The sequence below is a fragment of the Symphalangus syndactylus genome, chromosome 18 (assembly GCF_028878055.3).
Source record: "Symphalangus syndactylus isolate Jambi chromosome 18, NHGRI_mSymSyn1-v2.1_pri, whole genome shotgun sequence".
In the NCBI taxonomy this organism is placed as follows: Eukaryota; Metazoa; Chordata; class Mammalia; order Primates; family Hylobatidae; genus Symphalangus; species Symphalangus syndactylus.
This window is the reverse complement of record NC_072440.2, coordinates 74,747,013-74,767,718: the sequence shown is the minus strand read 5'-3', so window position 1 is coordinate 74,767,718 and position 20,706 is coordinate 74,747,013. Positions and strand designations below refer to the sequence as shown.

The window sequence follows — 20,706 nt, the reverse complement described above, 5'->3', positions numbered from 1 at the left end:
TCAGACAAAAAGAGGAAAGGAAAGAAAGGAAAGAGGAAAGGAAAGAAAGGAAAAAGGAAAGGAAAGGAGAAAAGGAAAGGGGAAAAAGGAAATGGGAAGGAAAGGGGAAAAAGGAAATGGGAAGGGAAGGGAGAAAGGAAGGAAGGAAAAAAGAGAAAGGAAAGAAGGAACTAAGGAAGGAAGAAAGGAAGAAAGAAAGAAAAAGGAAGGAAAAGAGAGAAAGGAAAGAAGGAGAAAGACCCTGAGTCTAAACCTGTGGTTCTCAACAAATGGTGATTTTGTCCCCCAGGAGATACTTGCCAGTGTCTGAGGACATTTTGGGTTGGGGAGAGGATGCTACTGGCAGCCAGTGGGCAGAGGCCAGGGATGCTGCTGCACACCCTACAGTGTTTAGCACAGCCCCCATCACAAAGAAGGATCCAACTCCAAATGTCAAAGCACTCACAGGCTATGGAGCAGCAGTGAGATGAAGCTCTTGCTCTAGCCTTGGCTTCTGCACTCAGAATGAGTCTTCAGATGTTCTCAGATTACACTTCCACAGGATTAGCCTGGAGTTTGTCTTTCTTGTGAAAGAAACTCTTCGTCTCAAGTCTTGGGTCCTCCCAGGATTCCTCCCCAAATGGGCTATCTTAGTCTGTCCTCTACTTCTCAATCTCACCTCTTCACCTCCACCCTTATTTCCTATTTCACTGCAAAAGTCAAGGGCCCAGCCTGGCCAACATGGTGAAACTCCGTCTCTACTGAAAATACAAAAATTAGCCAGGTGAAGTGGCAGGCGCCCGTAATCCCAGCTACTTGGGAGGCTGAGGCAGGAGAATCACTTGAACCAGGAAGTGGAGCTTGCAGTGAGCCGAGATCACGCCACTGCACTCCAGCCTGGGAGACAGAATGAGACTCCATCTCAAAAAGTAAAAAATAAAAAAAAATTTAAAAAAAGCCAAGGGCATCAAATGCTGTCTGTCCTCTGCCCTCTTTGTCATTTCTTTCTACTTGGACCTCTTAGATCTGGGACTTTTGTGAGGTCGCAGAGGAAAAGCGTGTTTCCAGAAAGAAATTCCTACAATCAGCCAGTTCTGCATAACCTTGTGGTTCATGAGAGGGGAAGGACCACAGCTTCTCCCTGAGTCCACCTGTGAAGGGCATCGTGGACACCTTCTCTCTGCCTCCCTTTCCTTCCTCCCAGTTCCTTCCTGGAGGGATGGTGTTTGATTTCTGAAGCCCTGGACGTTTCTTCCAGCTCATCATTCAGGTTGTTCAGAGCATTTGAAAGACGAGCTTTTCTCTTGCCCACACTGACCGCCGTTTGCGGGAAGATGTCGCAGCATTATTATTTAAAAAGCCGTGTCTTTCTTCAGCTCACCAAAGACCTTCCAGCTCCAGATAAGGAGTCGGGGTAGGGAGTGAGGAAACAAAGGGATGAGGGTACAGGAATATCCCAGCCGCCCCTTATCACACAATCAATATATTCAATCAATATAGTTAATAGCAATGCACCAATGTTAGTTTCTTGGTAACGTTAACAAATAGTGGAAATTGAGTGAAGGGTAGAGGGGAATTCTGTAGGCTGTTTGCGGCTTATCACTGCCCATCTCCAGTTTTCTGGTGCCTTTGTTCAGACGCTGCTGTGGAGTCCCCTCCACAGAGATACCTGTGTCATTATCCCCACCTTCCTGGCTCCCGACAGACTACACTGCCTGAGAGAGCTGACGTCAGGCATTCATTCTGCAGGGGATTCTGGGTCACAGCCGAGCCAGTCCTATTAGGATTTAGGTGGCAGCTGACCTGTGGGGCCTGCACCCCACACGCTCCTTCTAAGGGTTTCCTCACAGTCCCTGCTGAAGGGGAGGGTCTCGTGTGACCTGTGGCTCCACCCAGGTTGAACCTGCTGAGGCCCTGACCAAAGGCAGGGCCACCCATAGGGTGCCAGGGGCTGGAGGTGGGACGAGAGGGTCCATCAGAAGTCCTTTCATGAGAGCGGTTAAGAGGGAAAGCAGAAGAGTCCTGAAATGGAGAAACACCTCAGGGAGACAGAATCTTTGAGGTATTAGGGAGAAAAGAAGAAAGGAGGTGAATGGAGTGTCCTAGGATGGTGAACAAGGACTTGGGACTTGGGAGCACTTGAAATGTGGCCATTCCAAATTGAGATCTATTCTTCCTTTATTTAGGTTTGAGACGGAGTCTCACTCTGTCACCCAAGCTGGAGTGCAGTGGCGCAATCTCGGCTCACTGCAACCTTCATCCCCCAGGTTCACGTGATCCTTGTGCCTCAGCCTCCCAAGTAGCTGGGATGACAGGCACGTGCCACCAGACCTGGCTAATTTCTGTATTTTTAGCAGAGATGGGGTTTCATCATGTTGTCCAGGCTGGTGTCGAACTCCTGACCTCAAGTGATCCACCTGCCTCGGCCTCCCAAAGTGCTGGGATTACAGGTGTGAGCCACCACACCTGGCCTGAATTGAGACCTATTTAAAGGGTAAAAAATACATACTGGACTTAAGACTTCCATACTCCCTCCAAAAAGGATATAAAACATCTCATTCATGTCTTTAATATATTGATTACATTTTGAACTGATAATCCTTTAGATCTATTGGATTAAATAAAATATGTTACTGAAATTAATCTCGCCCATTTCTTTCTATCTTTTTTTTTATTTTTAAGAGACAGGGTCTCATTGCTATGTTGCCTAGGTTGGACTTAAACTCCTGGGCTCAAGTGACCCCCCTGCCTCAGCCTCCAGAGTAGCTGAGACTACAGGCATGTGCCTCCACACCCAGCTCTTTTTACTTTTTTTTTTTTTTTTTTAGATGGAATCCGTTCTGTCACCCAGGCCGGAGTGCAGGGACTCGATTTTGGCTCACTGCAACCTCCGCCTCCCAGGTTCAAGCGATTGTCCTGCCTCAGCCTTCTGAGTAGCTAGGATTATAGTCACCTGCCAGCATGCCCAGTTGATTTTTTTTGTTTGTTGTTGTTGTCGTTCTTGTTGAGAGGGAGTCTCCCTCTGTTGCCCAGGCTGGAGTGCAGGGGCATGATCTCGGCTCACTGCAACCTCCGCCTCCCGGGTTCAAGCAATTCTCCTGTCTCAGCCTCCTGAGTAGCTGGGATTACAGGCACACACCACCACACCACCACACCTGGCTAATTTTTGTATTTTTAGGAAGACAGGCTTTGGCCATGTTGGCCAGGCTGGTCTTGAACTCCTGACCTCAGGTGATCCACCTGCCTCAGCCTCCCAAAATGCTAGGATTACAGGCATGAGTGAGCCACCATGCCCTGCCATGGCTAATTTTTATATTTTTAGCAGAGATGGGGTTTCACCATGTTGGCCAGACTGGTCTTGAGCTCCTGACCTCAAGTGATATGCCTGCCCCGCTTGGCCTCTCAAAGTGCTGGGATTACAGGCATGTATGTGTCTCCACACCCAGCTCTTTTAATTTTTTAGAATGTGGTTCCTGGAATGTTCAAAATTACATATGTGGCTAGTGTTCTATTTCAATTGGACCGCACTGATCTATACATTCTCTTTTATGACCTCCGATTTACAGATAAGGAAACTGAGGCTCAGAGAGGTTAGGGCATCTGCCGAGGTCAGCCGTTAGAAAGATGCCGGACCGTCAACTCATGTCTGCTTGACGCCAGTGCCTGCGTCTTCACCCGCTGTTGGTGCATCCTCCCGAATTACTTTTGTGTCCTTTGACACGTCAGATGTGGCTGGGAAAATGGAAACCCGCAGAAGTTAAAAAAATGGGCTTGAGGTGCCACTGGAGAATAACAGTCATAGCCAGGATCTGAAGCCCGTCAGTTTCCTCAGCTGCAAATTCTTCCCTGTGGGGCGACCTCACAGAGACGGGAGGTATGGGACAGCAGAGTGCAAGGAAAGATACGATCGCTCTTGGGGGACCAGTGGCATCCTCTCCACGAGGCAGGCTGGGGGAAATCGAGCAGCCAGGAGCTTCTGAGTTAAAAGCAGTGACTTCATCTCTTTGGGAAACGGTGACTCATTAAAAGCAATGGGCGGCTTCCCATTACATTCACGTTATAGCAAGAAGGCGAGGCACTTGGTGCATCCCATAATAGGATGCTTGGGGATTGGAATGAGCTTCTTTCCTACATGAATGATTGATGACAGCGAAGTCTGGAGTGCCACCAGGAGCCTTTGAAAGGCATTCAGATATCGGCTCCCTGATCATGGAGCGCAGATCTATTCCCTTGGGATTCAAGACTCTCTTTTGGGTCAATACCAGGACCTGGCTCGTTGACAAAAGGCTGGAAGGGGCCCCCTCTAGATTCTCTTCTCAGGGCAGGTATGGGTCTGTTGGAGCTGCGGGGCTGTGGTCTTACCTAGAGGGGCCAAGACATGGTCCCCATGACCATGAGTCTGTGTTCTTCAAATCTGATGGTGGCTCCGATTTTATTTTCTCCCCAGTGTTAGTCTGGCTTCTTCCGGGGAAAATCACTGTGATGGCAGGAATAATGCTACTGACCACTCTTTGTGATGTCCAGGCACTACACCAAGCACATGACGTATATACAGTTGGTCCTCTATATCTGTGGGTTCCGCATCCTTAGATTCAACCAATTATGGATGGAAAATATTTAGAAAAAAAATCCACAAATTACCAAGAAGCAAAACTTTGAGTACTACGCTGAATCTATGTAAATGAAGTGATGTGTAGGCGTTGTATTAGGGGTTATAAGTAATCTAGAGATTATTTAAAGTCTACAGGAGGCTGTGTGGGGCTTCTATGCAAATATTCCACCCTGTTATATTGGGGACTTGAACATCCAAGGATTTTGGTATCCATAGGGAGGCCTGGAACAAATCCCACATGGATACTGAGGGACAGGTATGTTATCCCATTTCATCCGTACAGCAGCAACTTCATGAGTCAGGAGTTATTAGTCTCATTTCACAGAAGAGGAAACTGAGACTTAGGGAGATCAAGTAATTTGCCCAGGTCGTACAATTAGTGGTAGAATCAGGGCTTGAAGCGACATCTGTCTTGAGCCAATGACCCCTGCAGATTATTAGAGCAACTTTTCTCCAGAACAGTGTAAGCCTCTTGCTAGAAGCTCAGGTCCACAGGGGCAGAGATTTTTGTCTGTTTTGCTCATTGCTCCTTCCCCATTGCTTAGAGCAGGGTCTGCCACAAAGCAGGTTCTCAGTGCATAGTTATTAAATGTATATAAGAGCAAATATATGTTACAGAAAACTTTCTGTATGCTGGTCACTTACATGAATCACCTGTGAGATGGGTACGCTTGTTCCCCCATGTTGCAGATGAAGAAACTGAGGTGCCCAGAGTCATTGATGGATGGCTCAAGCGTGAGAGCTGGACTCTGAAACCCAAAAGCCCACGCCCAGAACCACTACATTCTCTTGGCCTCTTCAAGGGCTGGCCTGGCTCCCCATGGTGCCCGCATACCCCAACCCCTTTTCTTTTCTCTCTTCTTAATTTTAAATCTGTTTTGAAAATGTAACATCTGACCATTGGTAAATTGCTAAAATTTCAATCAATATAGTTAATAACAATGCACCAATGTCAACTTCTTGGTAATGTTAACAATACTGGAAATTGAATGAGGAGTAGAGGGGAATTCATTCTGTATGCTCTTTGCAACTCTTCTTTTCTTAAATTTTTTTTTTTTTTTTTTTTTTAGAGATAGTGTCTCACTCTGTCACCTAGGCTGGAGTGCAGTGGCACCATCATAGCTCACTGAAGCCTCAAACTCCTGGACCCAAGTGATCCTCCCACCTCAGCCTCCCAAGTAGCTGGGACCACAGCCGCGTGCCACCACATCCGGCTAATATGTACATTTTATTTTTGTAGAGTTGGGGTCTTGCTATGTTGCGCAGGCTGGTCTTAAACTCGTGGCTTCAAGTGATCCTCTTCCCTCAGCCTTCCAAAGCTCTGGGATTACAGACATGAGCCACCACATCCAGCCACATTTTCTAGAAATCTAAAATTATTCCAAAAGAAAAAGTATGTTAAAAAACCCAAACAAGAGAAAAGGACATGTTAGGTGAAAGTTGATTCTCCTCCAACACTGACTCCCCCTACCTGAGTCCCTCATGTCCTTCCCTAAATGCAACGGCTGTGACCCAAGTATATTCCAATGACTGAAATGAATAGCACCCCCCCAAGCCCTTCATTTGATTGCCTTTGTTATATGAGCTGGGTTGAAATAATCGCTCAAAATGGCTGATTCCTCTTTGGGTAGGACTTAACCCATGGCTGAGAATTGTCCTTCCAGCTTGAGTTCTCATTGAAGTTTGAATGAGAACTGTTTGTTGAAGGACCCAGAGAACCACATCTTACCAAGTCATTTTCCCTCCTATCCAACACAGGTATGAGGCTGACCAAAACGACCTTTAAAACCTTTCCAATGCAAAGGACTGGAATTCCATTCTACAACAGGGGATGGGATAGGTACCCCCAGTGGTACTCCCATGCTTGCAGCATCAAACAGCAATGAATTTCCCTTCAGGAAAGCTACTCATTTTCTCCCCAGTTATCAACCTTTCTGATTACCTAAAGGAGAAAGCCACAATTTGGTGCTATCTTTGTCTTTAATGCCCCTAGTACTTGCTGATTCATCTTGTTAAGAAAGAAAATTCAAGCTTCAATCTGCACCTTAAGCAGGCTATAGTATTTAGCCAGAATTTAACAGTATTGCTTTGCTTCATGAGGTTTATTTTTATGGCTATTTTCTAATTATGCCAAGTAAGAGTCACTGATTGTTTGTGGATGTCATGTGACATTTCCTTTAGGGAGTTTGAGTAAAAAAAGTCAATGTCAGCCAGGCGCGGTGGTTCACGCCTGTAATCCCAGCATTTTGGGAGGCCGAGGCAGGTGGATCACAAGGTCAGGAGATCGAGACCATCCTGGCTAACATGGTGAAAACCCACTACTAAAAATACAAAAAACTAGCCGGGTGTGGTGGTGGGCACCTATAGTCCCAGCTACTTGGGAGGCTGAGGCAGGAGAATGGCGTGAATCTGGGAGGCGGAGCTTGCAGTGAGCCGAGATCTCGCCACTGCACTCTAGCCTGGGTGACAGAGCGAGACTCCGTTAAAAAAAAAAAAGGGAATGTCATGACGTACTGAGTAGTACATGATAGAGTATAGAATATGTAGCTGGGGTAAATTCTATGCAGTGTTGAGAGTTTTGGAAACACTGTTCTGTAGCTCTTTTGACCTTAGAGCATGGGCATTGGCATCAGATAGATCTGGGTTTGAGTTTCATTTCTACCACTCATTATAGCCCTGCCCCAATTGCCCCTTAGAACTCATGTTTATGGTGTTTTTTTTGAATAAACACAAAAATTGACCTTCCTAATCTTTTTTTTTTTTTGAGACAGAGTCTTGCTCTGTCACCCAGGCTGGAGTGCCGTGGTGCAATCTCTGCTCACTGCAAGCTCTGCCTCCTGGGTTCACACCATTCTTCTGCCTCAGCCTCCCGAGTAGCTGGGACTACAGGTGCCTGCCACCACGCCCAGCTAATTTTTTGTATTTTTAGTAGAGACGGGGTTTCACCATATTAGCCAGGATGGTGCCTATCTGACCTCGTGATCCACCTGCCTCGGCCTCCCAAAGTGCTGGGATTACAGGCATGAGCCACTGCGCCCGGCCCCCTCCTAATCTTAAAATTTTAGAAAGTTGCATTCATTTTACCTGAGTTCCTTTCTCAAGAAACTGACCTCTCAGCCTTCCAGATAGTATTAAGGAATTGAAATTTACCAGATCACTATATGCGGACAATGAGATGCCAGACTCCTCAACCATCATGATTGCCTAACCAACCACCTGCATCCTGTTGACCAGATTCTCTTCCTTACCCCTTCCTAATATTTTCCCAGGAAAAAAAAAAAAAAAAGAATAGGAATGTATCACAATGTAACACATGGTTACATTTCTTCCTTGCCACCTCTAATTTTAGTGAGTTAAGGAGATGGATTTGAGGCTCTTTCCATCTCCTCGGCTGCAGCACCCAATTAAAGCCTTCTTCTCTGGCAATACTCATTGCCTCAGTGATGGCTTTCTCTGCAGCGAGTAGCAGGATCTAGACAGGACCCTTGATGTTGCTGCAAAAATTGAGTGAGTGAGTTTGACCAATCATTTACGACCTCTCTAAGCCTCATTTGATTAATCTAGAAAGAGAGGTTGATATGAGCTAGATCATGGCTCACGGTAAATGCCCGAAATGAGCAAGTTCTGGGGCCAGTACTAGGCACATAAAGTTATAATGCAGAAGTAAAGGCAGAGGCTGTGCAGGGCACCCTGAGCTTAAATTCCTACCATGACCCCTGATTGGAAAAGTTGGGCTAGGAAAGGTATCTCTCTGGTCTCCTGCAGTTTAACCCTCCAAGCTTATATTTAAACTAGAAGTTTCTAGATCACCAGCCCCCATCCTCCATCACCTCCACCACTCCTGTCCCTGGGTAGCCTTACTTTTTGTTTTGTTTTGAGATCAGTGATTAAACCTGCTGGCGCATACCAGGGCTGCCCGGGTGCTCAGCTCTTGTTTGCTGGTGCCACCGCTCAGGAAGCATGCATCTCCCTGGGGTGGCATTTGGGGATGGGAAGATGGATTTAGCTGCCTCTTCCCCCAGAAGTGACTCAGCTCCTGGAAGCTCAGTGACAGCGATGGCAGTTGGAGCCCTGGGGACGTCTGTGCCTTCATGCTTTGCTGTCTCCAAACAGCAAGCAAGCTCTTGCTTGGAAGTGTGCGTGAGAGACTCGTTGTCTCTAGCCAGCTTGAAATGCTCCTCCCGTTTCTCCCCGTGATTTGTCCTCCTCATGGAGACATTCCTTGGCAGCTGTCGGATGCCTGCCTTCTAGTTGGAAAATGTGATCAAGAAAGGAACAGTCTAGCAGGCTAATTTCTATCACACAAGTTCAGACTGGAAAGAAACTGACTGTGTGTGATATTCATTTATTCAGGTCCTGTATCAGCATTTTTCATTCTGATCTGAAGACCTCCTTCATGAAGTTCCCTGGACACAACACCCCAACCCAGGTTTATCCTAATCCTTGGAGGTGGAGGCAGGGAATTCTTTCTTAAACAACCTCCCTAGATATTCACCTTGCCCACTAATGTCTGGGAATAACTACTCCCTCTGTGTCTAAAGCAATACAGTCTACTCAATTTTGTTATGATGATGATGGTACTTAAGTAGGGAGGTAGTTCTTAGATGAATATGGGTGATTACAATAAGGCCTTTGGAGTAGGAGAGATCTTGTTTTAAATCTCACCTCCATCACTTACTCCCTTTCCTGAGCCTTGACTTCCCCATCTATGAAATGGGATAACAGCACTGACCACTCAGGGCTGTTCTGAGAATCAGATAAGGTAATACACACGTGCTGGCATGCGATAAATGCTCGACAAATGTTAGTTATTATCGTTACTGCGTAAACCTGGCTTTCATAACTTTTAAACTGGAGAAATTACAGTATACCACCCAGGGAAGCGGTTAGCCAACTTTTTCTGTAAAGAGCCAGGTAGTGAATATTTGAGGCTTCGTGGGCCAGGGAGTCTCTGTGGCAACTACTCAGCTTTTGCAATGCAAAAGCAGCCATAAATGACATGTAAATGAATGAGCGTGATCAGTGTTCCAGAACCACTCTACTTACAACATCAAGCATGGGGCTGCGCTTGGTCCCCTGGCCGTAGGGTATCAACCCGTGGCCTAAGGTATTGTGCAGACTAAATGAGATGAGATTCATTTCTGTAATCCCAGCGCTTTGGGAGGCTGAGATGGGCAGATCACTTGAGCTCAGGAGTTGGGAGACCAGCCTGGACAACATGGCAAAACCCCATCTCTACAAATAGTACCAAAAAAGTCGCTGGGTGTGGTGGAGCGAACCTGTAATTTCAGCTACTCAGGAGGCTGAAGTGAGAGGATTGCTTGAGCCCGGGAGGTTGAGGCTGCAGTGAGCCTAGATCATGCCACTGCACTCCAGCCTGGGAGACAGAACGAGACCCTGCCTCACCAAAAAAAAAAAAGGTGAGGTTTACAATGAGCCCAACACAGTGCCTGGTGCAGAGACAGCTCGTGGCAACAAAGGATTCTAAGAATTTGTATCTGATTCAAGCTTTAGGCTTCGTTCCTTTCTCTTGGGGAAGAAAAACATCCTTGAGCAAGACTTTTCAACGTAGGTCTTTCTTCCATTCTTTGCCCCAAATCCAAGCTAAGCACCTGGAGCCTGGCACCACCGCCTCCATCCTCCCCCAGGGATGGAGGTAAAATGCCAGTTCCTGGGGTGTGATTAATTCTCTTCGTCCCACGCCTCGCCCCAGGGTGTGTTGCCGTTTTCAGCATCTGTCCCATGGAAATCAGGTTGCCCATCTGAACTGTGATGAGAAAAACAAGGATACTCATATCGTGGGGTGGTTAACTACGCACTTTCGCAGGCACAAATGCATTCAGCCCTCACCAGGAGGCTGGATTACGTGGTTAAGGTCATGTGGTTGTGGAGTGGAGGGGAGAGAGGGAGAAGAGAGAGAGCAAGCAAGCGCAAGCTGGGTTTGAATCCTATCCCTGCAATGACGGGCTGCGTGATGTTGAATCAGTCACTTTCCTTCTCTAAGCCTTAGAGTCATCTCTGTAAAATAGGGATTAAATGACGTAATACACAGAAAGCCTCCTGCACAGGTAACCATTGAACGCTTGTGCAGAGGAGGAAAGTGATGCAAAGACATAAAAGGACTCATTCGAGGTCTTGCGGCTGATCACTAGTGTCAAATGAGGATTTCTGACACTGCCCCCGCCTAGCTGTTTTTTGCCAGACCCCAATTCCCCCATGCACTTCCCTCACCTCCTGGCCACCTCCTGGGACTCCTGCTGCTTCCAGCCAAGGCTGTGCTCCGTGAGCAGGGTCTAAAGCCCCTGGAGAGAGTGACATTAATGTCAGGAAGCTTGCAAGGCTGTGGCCATTCATTCTTGTGGGTTTGTGGCCTCCTGAATTTCATGTGCATTTTAGAACATCAGAATGTGACCTTATTTGGAAATAAAGTCTTTGCAGGGGTAATTCAGATCAGGATCCAGATGAGCTCACATTGGATTAGGGTGGGCCCTAAATCTAACGAGACAGAAAGGGACACACAGAGCCACCTGGAGGAAGACCCTGTGAAAACAGAGGCAGAGGTTTTAGTGATGCTATTACTTTCAATGGCAAAAACCGCAATTACTTTTGCACCAACCTAATACTACAAACCAAGGAGCCACCAGGGGCTGCAAGGGCCAAGAAAGGATCCATCCCTAGAGCGTTTGGAGAGCGCGTGACCCTGCCAACACCTTGGTTTCGGACTTCTGGCTTCCCGAAGTCCAAGAGATTAAATTCCTTTTGTTTTAAGCCTCCCCATTGGCCATGACTTGTTACGGCACCACGCTTGACTCTGAGATGGGAATGAATGGGGGGTGTCGGACTTAGAACAGCCGCCTGGACCAGTGGCAGCTGTGAGGGTCAAAGAGCATGAATTCGAAGCCAGACCTGGACTCAGCTCTTTCCCTTGCCAGCGCTGAGCCTTTGTTTCTTTGTGAAAATGAGAACCTACTGAACTTGCTGGCTTATGGCGAGGATTAAAAGAGGTGATGGGCAGAGCAGGTGCGGCGTCATAACGAGGGCAATTGCAAGCACATATTAAACGTGACGTGCCGGGGTAATTCATCCCTCATGTCTGTTTTGGGTGATGGGCTCCCTTACTGTCCTCATCTTACAGAGGAGAAACAGAGCTGCTGAGAGGTTAACCAACTCCCCAAGGCCACACAGCCAGGGAGGGGCAGAACTGGAACCCAAACCCAGGCCATCTGATTTGGTAAGGCTGGTCTTCTAGCTTGGTGGCATCACAGCACACAGTGGCACTCAATATTAGTATCTCTTTTTTTTTTTTTTTTTAGACAGAGTCTCACTCTGTCCCTCAGGCTGTAGTGCAGTGGTACAATCTCGGCTCACTGCAGCCTCTGCCTCCCAGGTTCACGCGGTTCTCGTGCCTGTCTCCCAAGCAGCTGGGATTACAGGCACCTGCCAGCACGCCAAGCTAATTTTTGTATTTTTAGTAGAGACTGGATTTCACCGTGTTGGTCACACACTGGTCTCAAACTCCTGACCTCAGGTGATCTGCCCGCTTTGGCCTGTCAAAGTGCTGGGATTACAGGCATGAGCCACTGTGCCCAGCCAATATTAACATTTTGATCCTATCCCTCCTTTCTTCCCTCCTTCCTCAAGCCTGTCCTTACTGCTTCAATCCCAGGAACCACCACAGCATGGTGTCAGGGACAGTAGTAGGACCCGAAATTGGATTCCAGGGGCCTTGAAGCATAACCAGATGACCTCAGGAGATCTTTAGCCAGCACATCACATGAGACCTTTCCTACAAATCCTCTACAGACAGACATCGCTCCCTCTCCCCAAGCCGCAGCCTGAGATGGCTCCTCTGACCTCTCTCCTTCCTGCTTCTCTTTGACACTCCCTCCTCTCCCTCCACCGTGTCTCCCTTTTCACCCTTCCCTGGCACAGGCTTGGCCAGGTGGCCAGATAATCTTCGGGACCCGCCATCTTTAGAAGGCAGGGAGGTGATTGTGAATCTCTCCAACTTCATGTTTTTCCCATTTGCCCACCTCCGCTGTCTTCCTCCCACTTACACAGTTGTTCTGTGACCCCCTCTCCAACCCAGTAGCAGGTTCTGCACTGTTTATGTTCTGCACTTACCTATTTTATGAAATATTGGCGCTCCCTGAAAATATAAAAGAAGCAGATACTGCTCTGAGATGCTGAACTCAAAGAGAAGAAAAATCTTCAATAGGCCAATGACTGACAGGTCTAAGTTTTTCCTCTCCTCATATAATTGCTTGGCCTTTTCCATTGCCTTTGTTATTGTTTCTCTTGAAAACTGGGAGTTGTCAGGCAGGGCATGGTGGCTCACGCCTGTAATCCCAGCACTTTGGGAGGCCAAGGCTGGCAGATTACCTGAGGTCAGGAGTTCAGGACCAGCCTGGCCAAAATGGCGAAACCCCGTCTCTACTAAAAATACAAAAAATTAGCCGGGCGTGGTGGCATGTGCCTGTAGACCCAGCTACTCGGGAGGCTGAGGCAGGAGAATTGCTGAGCCCGGGAGGCAGAGGTTGCAGTGAGCCGAGATTGCATCACCGCACTCCAGCATGGGCAACAGAGCAAGACTTGGTCTAAAAAAAAAAAAAAAAAAAAGGGAATTGTCTCAGAGAGAATGAAGAGAGGCCATTCATTTCAATGTGAGAATCAACTCCGGAGAATTACCTTCTTCCAGTCTCCTCAGCAAAATAAGGTGTTTTGATTAGTGGAGGGGAGACAGATAATTTTGGCACGTGGAACGGCCACATTAGGGGGTAGGTGATGGAAAAGAACACCAATTTCCCCAGAATCCAATGTCTGCTGAAAAACTCAGGGCCAGGAGAGTCCCACAGGTGGACAAATGCATCAAGTGGGCTCCTGGAAGAGGGCACTATTGTATCTAGAGATCCAAGCAGGCAGGGACTGACTTCAGGGAAGCCTGCAAATCACAGCGCCCTAAGCCCTGTGCAGGTGTGCAAGGGCCAGGGCCCCAGGACATAGGAGGCAGTTGGACAGGTAGAAACAGGACAACTTTCACTGGGCACAGTGACTCACACCTGTAAGTAATCCCAGCATTTTGGAAGGCTGAGGCAGGAGGATTGCTTGAGGCCAGAAGTTCCAGACCAGTCTGGGCCACATAGCGAGACCTCATCACTACAAAAAGAAAAAAGAAGACCAGGTGTGGTGGCTCACGGCTGTAATCCCAGCATCAGGGGAGGCCAAGGCAAGCTGATCACTTGAGGTCAGGAGTTCAAGACCAGCCTGGCCAACATGGTGAAACCTCAACTCTACTAAAAATACAAAAATCAGCTGGGCATCGTGGCACGAGCCTGTAATCCAAGCTATTTAGGAGGCTGAGGCAGGAGAATCGCTTGAATCTGGGAGGCAGAGGTTGCAGTGAGCCAATATCATGCCACTGCAGTCCAGCCTGGGCAACAGAGGGATACTCAGTCTCAAAAAAAAAGAAAAAGAGAGAAAGAAAAAGGAAAAAGAGAACAACTTTCCAAATCATGGGTATAAGGTATACCAACTTTCCTTATTCCTTGAGTATAAGGAAAAAGACAGACGCCCTTGTAGAACTGAGGTGTGGGGTGGGCTCCATCTTGGGGGTGGGTGTGGAAGGAATTACAGGTGATGTGATGGTGTCTCAGGGTACACCCAAAACATCTCCTGCCCCGAGTCTCCCCCACTACCGATCAAAGGCCTTGAATAGCGCATCCCTTATATATCAGCCATTCACCCTAGAAACATAGCCCGAAGGAACCCCGTAGATGTGTGCGAAGATTTCACTTTGAGAACGGTCTTCACTGGAACATTCTTACAGTGAAAATAATTCTTACATTTTTTTCCCCATGATTACAGTGGGGAAAAAATAGGAAGCAACCTACATGTCTGTGGATTGCTTAAGTGCTTCGTGATACAGCCACAAATAGAAAACTGCCCCGCCTTCCATGCTGCTGCCGAGGAAGACCATCCAAGGACAGGCAGGAGCGCTCATGGCATGTTGCTAGGTGAAAAGAACACATAATGAAATAGTGAGGTCCTAACTTTATATTAGAAAAATAAGACCTATATCACAGTGGATATATTTATATGTATATAATAGTACAAATATATATTCACACGCATATATATTAACATTTTAACTGCTAACATTTTAGTGTACTTTTTCAGTCTTTAAAAAAGTGTGTCTGGCCAGGCGCGGTGGCTCATGCCTATAATCCTAGCACTTTGGGAGGCTGAGGTGGGTGGGTCACAAGGTCAGGAGTTCGAGATCAGCCTGGCCAACATGGTGAAACCCCACCTCAACGAAAAATACAAAAATTAGCCGGGTGTGGTGGCATACACTTGTTATCCCAGCTACTCGGGAGGCTGAGGCAGGAGAATCACTCGAACCCAGGAGGTGAAGGTTGCAGTGAGCCAAGATCGTGCCACTGCACTACAGCCTGGGCGACAGGGCAAGACTCCGTCTCAAAAAAGAAAAAAAGAAAGTGTGTCTGTGTATATTATACATATTATATATATAAAACCGTATATATTCATATATATATATATACACACACACACATATATATATGTATATGTATGTATGCTCACGCTTGTAATCCCAGCACTTCACAAAGCCAAGTTGGGAGGATTGCCTGAGGCCAGGAGTTTGAGACCAGCCTAGGCAACATAGTGGCACTCCCATCTCTACAAAAAATTAAAATTAAAAAATTACCTAGGTGGGCCTGTAGTCCCACCTACTTGGGAGACTGAGGCAGAAGGGGCCCTTGAGCCCAGGGTTCGAGGCGGCAGTGAGCTATGATTGCACCACTGCACCCCAGCTTGGATGACAGAGTGAGGCCTAGTCTCAAAAACAAACGAAAAAATACTTGCACTACTTAGTAGTAGTATTACTATAAGATAATTATGGTAAAACTTTCTTCTGCCTAGAGTCGTATGGTCTTAGAGGCTTAGGCCACAGGGCAGAGTGGTCATGGTCAGGGGGAGCAGAGGCTCAGAATCTGGGACCAGGCAGGGGCTGACAAGGCCTTAAACAGGCTTTTGTGAGCCCACTTGTGAGCCTCCACTAGCCATCACAACAAAGTTCCCCGCGAGGCGCCGTGGCCTCACGACTACAATACCAGCAGTCGAGGTATTTGGGAGGTCGAGGTGGGCGGATCACTTGACCTCAGCCTGGTCAACATGGTGAAATCCCGTCTCTACTAAAAATACAAAAATTAGCTGGGCCTGGTGGTGTGCACTTGTGATCCCAGCTACTTATAAGGCTGAGGTGGGAGAATCGCCTGAACCTCGGAGGTAGAGGTTGCAGTGAGCCGAGATTGAGATCACGCCAGTGCATTGCAGCCTGGGCAACAGCATGACTGTGTCTCAAAAAACAAAAACAAGGCCGGGCGCGGTGGCTCACGCCTGTAATCCCAGCACCTTGGGAGGCCGAGGCGGAAGGATCACAAGGTCAGGAGATGGAGACCGTCCTGGCTAACACGGTAAACCCCGTCTCTACTAAAAAAAATACAAAAAATTAGCCGAGCGTGGTGGCGCGCGCCTGTAGTACCAGCTACTTCGGAGGCTGAGGCAGGAGAATGGCGTGAACCCGGGAGGTGGAGCTTGCAGTGAGCCGAGATTGGGCCACTGCGCTCCAGCCTGGGCGACAGAGCGAGACAAAACAAACAAACAAACAAAAAAACAAAAAAGCAAACAAACGAAGTTCCTGTGGAAAACATGTTTTCTGGTTTCCAAAGGGTGTGCACACGAATACACATTTGCGGCACAGGCTGAAGTCTGTCCTCAAGGCGTATGATGGTCGCGGAGCAAGGCTGTGCCCTGGAACCATGTCAGGGTCTGTCCCACGGTGCAGCCTTGGGGTCCTGATGCTTGTATTTCCTGTCTCCTGCACAGATCAGCTGGACATCATCTCCATGGCGGAGACAACCATGATGCCAGAGGAGATTGAGCTGGAGATGGCAAAAATTCAGCGTCTCCGGGAAGTCTTGGTCCGCCGGGAGTCTGAGCTCAGGTTCATGTGAGTGTTTTGGGGATGTGGCCGAGGAAAGAAGTGTGTGGAGGAGAGAGGAAAACCTAATATTTGTTGATCGCCTACTGTGTGCCAGGCACTGAGATAAAGGCATTATGCACGTTTTTAAAAGCCTCATTTGATTCTCGCCACCACCCAGGGAAGTGGATATTGTCATCTCCTGTTTTAAGCAAGACCCTGAAGTTGGAATTGAATTCAGGCCAATCTGACGGCAAAACCTTTGCTCTTTCTGTATCACCCGCGGGGAAGAAAGAGGGAGGGGAACGCAGAGGTTGTACCCTGTGCTGGTGTCTTTTACGAGCACACACTCTGCTCTCAGATAGGCCTGAGTTTTTTTTTTAAGCCTATCAGCTTGGGCAGGTGACTTGCACTCTCTGAATTTCAGTTCCCTCATTTCTAAAATGGGGGAAAATAACAAGATGGAGTCTATAGCAACATCAGAGTCACGTGGGTTGAACGTTCATTATCTACAGAGCACAGCATTCCTGAAGAGTTGCAGGTATCTTTCAAGACAAACTCTCATTTAAAAAGTTGAGCTCTGAGTGTGTGGTGGTGTGCACCTGTAGTCCCAGTTACTCAGGAGGCTGAGGTGGGAGGACTGCTTGAGTCCTGGAGTTCAAGGCTGCAGTGAGCTATGATCGCATCACTGCACTCCAGCTTGGGTGACAGAGAGAGACCCTGTCTCTAAAAAGTACAAATTAAGGCCAGGTGCAGTGGCTCACACCTGTAATCACAGCACTTTGGGAGGCTGAGGCAGGATGATCACTTGAGCCCAGGAGTTCAAGACCAGACAGGGTAATGTAGCCAGACCCTGTCTCTACAAAAAATAAAATTAGCTGTGTGTGGCTGTGTGTGCCTTTGTCCCAGCTACTCAAGAGGATGAGGTGGGGGAATCAGTTGAGCCCAGGGGTTCAAGACTGCAGTGAACTATGATCATACCTTTGTACTCCAACCTGGGAGACAGAGCGAGAGCCTGTCGCTAAAAGAAAAAAAATTAAAAATACAAAAAATATAAAAACATCAAATTAAAATGAAATTTTTTTTTTTTTAAATTGGGCTTTTGCAGACAAACAGTGAGAGGTTACAAGCAAAATCAAACCAAACCAGAGGCTAAGAGGCAACCTGGCTGGAAAATTCCCTGCACTGCCTGTCAGCTCACCCACCCACCCTCCACTGGAAGCAGCAGGAACATCAAATCTTTTAGGCAGGCGCTAAGCCCCTCCCCTGTTCTTTCACTGATTTTTCACAGCGCCAAGAGGCTGAGTCTGTGATCATCCTATTTTGCAGATGAGGAGACTGAGGCTTGAAGAAATGAAACAACCTGCCCAAGGCCTCCCAGCTAGTAAATGGGAAGTTAGGGTTCAGACTCAGCTCTTTCTGCCTTTAAAACACCTATTCTTTATAAATTTTTAGTTACTTATTTAGAGAGAGGGTCTTGCTCTGTCATCCAGGGTGGAATGCAGCGAGGCCGTCATAGCTCAATGCAGCCTTGAACTCCTGAAAGCGCATACTCTTTCTAGGACGTTATATGATCTTCCCTCTCGCCGCATAAAATGAACTGCAGTATTCACAGCTGTCATTTATCCAGCCCTTTGCATGTGCCCGATCCTGAGCTAAATGCTTCCCATGCATAATTCCTTCTCACAGACATCTCTGAGGAGGGTTCTAGAACATTTCCACTTTATGGCTAAGAAATATCTTCCCTTTTGTCTGGAAATAAGCTAAAATGATACGTGAGCATTCAGAAACAATCCTTTCCTCCCTGTGTTTTAAAAGGAAGACAGAGAGGCCAGGTGTGGTGGCTCACATCTATAATCCTAGCACTTTGAGAGGCCGAGGCGGGTAGATCACTTGAGGCCAGGAGTTTGAGACCAGCCTGGCCAACAGGGCAAAAACCCATCTCTAGTAAAAATACAAAAAATTTAGCCACGTGTGGTGGCGTGCGCCCATAATCCCAGCTACTTGGGAGGCTGAGGCACAAGAATCATTTGAGCCTGGGAGGCGGAGGCTATAGCGAGCTGAGATTATACCACTTCACTCCAGCCTGGGCAACAAAGTGAAAAACTATCTCAAAATAATAATAAAATAAAAGGAAGACAGAGAACATGAGTCTTGCTTTTAAGTACTCAAGATCCCTTTGTTTAAAAAAAAACTACAAAAATACAAAAAATTTAAAAATACAAATACAAATAAAAAATTTTAAAAATACATATTTATTTTTATTTACCTAACGGTGCTGCTGCAGGAACAATGGTTACCACTGTGCATTCACTGACCTTTACTGTGTGTGCGTGCGTGTGTGGATGTGTGTGTGGATATTTGTGTGGATGTGGATGTGTGGATGTGGATGTGTGGATGTGTATGGGGGTGTTTGTGTGTGGGTGTCTGGATGTGGGTATGTGTATTGTGGATGTGTGTGTGGATCTGTGCGTGTGTGTGTGTGAGGATATGTGTGTGCATGTGTGGGTGGGTTTGTGGGTGTGGATGTGTGCATGTGTGTGGGTATGTGTGCGTGTGGATATGTGTGTGCATGTGTGGCTGTGTGTGTGGGTGTGGATGTGTGCGTGTGTGGATGTGTGTGTGTGTGTATGGATGTGCAAATGCCTGTCACTTAGGCCAGGCTTAAGGACAAGAATAACTAGCATTTCTTAAGAGGCAGCTCTGCAGTAAGCTCTTGTTGACTTGTAATCTCACTGAATGTCCTCATCTAGCCCATGAATCTGACCACTTAGGGACAAATGTCAACAGTAGACCCTTGGATAAATCAAATTATCTAAAGGATACAGAAGGACCTGAGTGTTGTTAGGACATAGATCAGGGATTCTGTGACATTTTCCAGGGGAGGAACCCCCTTCCAGGCCCCCAGATGTCTTGCTGGAATAGAGTCCTACAGACAGCATTGGATGATGATGACGCTCCCCAACCAAGCTCAGCCTTGTATGGTGTGTAGCCTGCCTGGTGGTGCACCTGCCTCATCAATCTCAGAGATACACGGTGGACGCTAAGGCAGCCAGGACAAAGGACACAGAACACTCAGATCTGCACAAAGTCCTCATCCATCATCCTCAGCCCTCCAGGCCAACAGGCTTTGAGCCAAGGCCCTGCTTGAATTCACTTTCTCGGCTGTTTCTCAGAGATGGTTTTTCCCAAAGCTGTGGGGCTTATCCTATGAGTGTGTCCTGTTCTTATCTCCATTGTGGATGGGAAGGAATGGGAGGTTACAAAATTTGCCTGATGCTGCATTAGCTAATAAGTAGCCAAGCTAGGATGCAGTCTGACTCCAGAATGTTTAAGTGAATCAGTGAAGGAAAGGAAGGGGAGAGGGAGGGGAGAGGAGGGGAGGGGAAGGGAGGGAAGAGAGGGAAGGAAAGGAGGAAGGAAGGAAGCTTTGACTATAAACTACCAAGATAATTCCTTCAAGTTTATAAGCTCCATGAGGGCAGAGACCTTATCCAATTTCCTCACAATGTCTTCCCCGCATTTGCAACAGTGCCTGGCACTTAGTGTCATGAATATTTGTCAAATGTGCAATAAATTATTCTTTCTCACTCCATCCTTACCCCAACAATCCTCTTACACACACATACACACACACACACACACACACGTGAGACACTCTTGGCACAGAGTAGGAGAGAGAGAAAAAAATTTCAGACCCTACTGATAATTTTCAGGCTCAGGCGAGGAAGCTTTAAGTGACAGGAATGTGACAGCCCTCGGCTGAAAGACTCCCAGTGACCGTAGTGTAATAGCCGCGGTGAGATGTGTTTTGTCACACCTGCTGAGAAGTAATCACCATAATGCCCGTCAGCTGCTGCGGAGACCGTGCGCGTCAGCCCCTATTTCACGGTTGAGAATGTGTCTCCCTTCCATGGCTTCTTGCGGTATTGACTCTTTCATTTTTATTTCTTGTGACAGAGTCTCGCTCTGTCGCCCAGGCTGGACTGCAGTGGTGTGATCTCGGCTCACTGCAACCTCTGTCTCCTGGGTTCAAGCGATTCTTGTGCCTCGGCCTTCCAAGTAGCTCGGACTACAGGTGCCAACCACCATGCCCAGCTAATTTTTGTATTTTTAG

At 47.4% G+C, this 20,706-nt stretch overlaps 1 protein-coding gene across 1 annotated transcript in view; it reads left to right on the top strand.

The window, feature by feature from the left end:
- Positions 1-20,706, top strand: part of BMERB1 (bMERB domain containing 1) — a 148,759-nt gene that overhangs the window by 66,552 nt on the left and 61,501 nt on the right. The window contains exon 2 of the mRNA XM_055253427.2: positions 16,496-16,619. Coding sequence (XP_055109402.1) covers positions 16,496-16,619 — 124 coding nt within the window. The remainder of the gene's footprint in view (positions 1-16,495; positions 16,620-20,706) is intronic.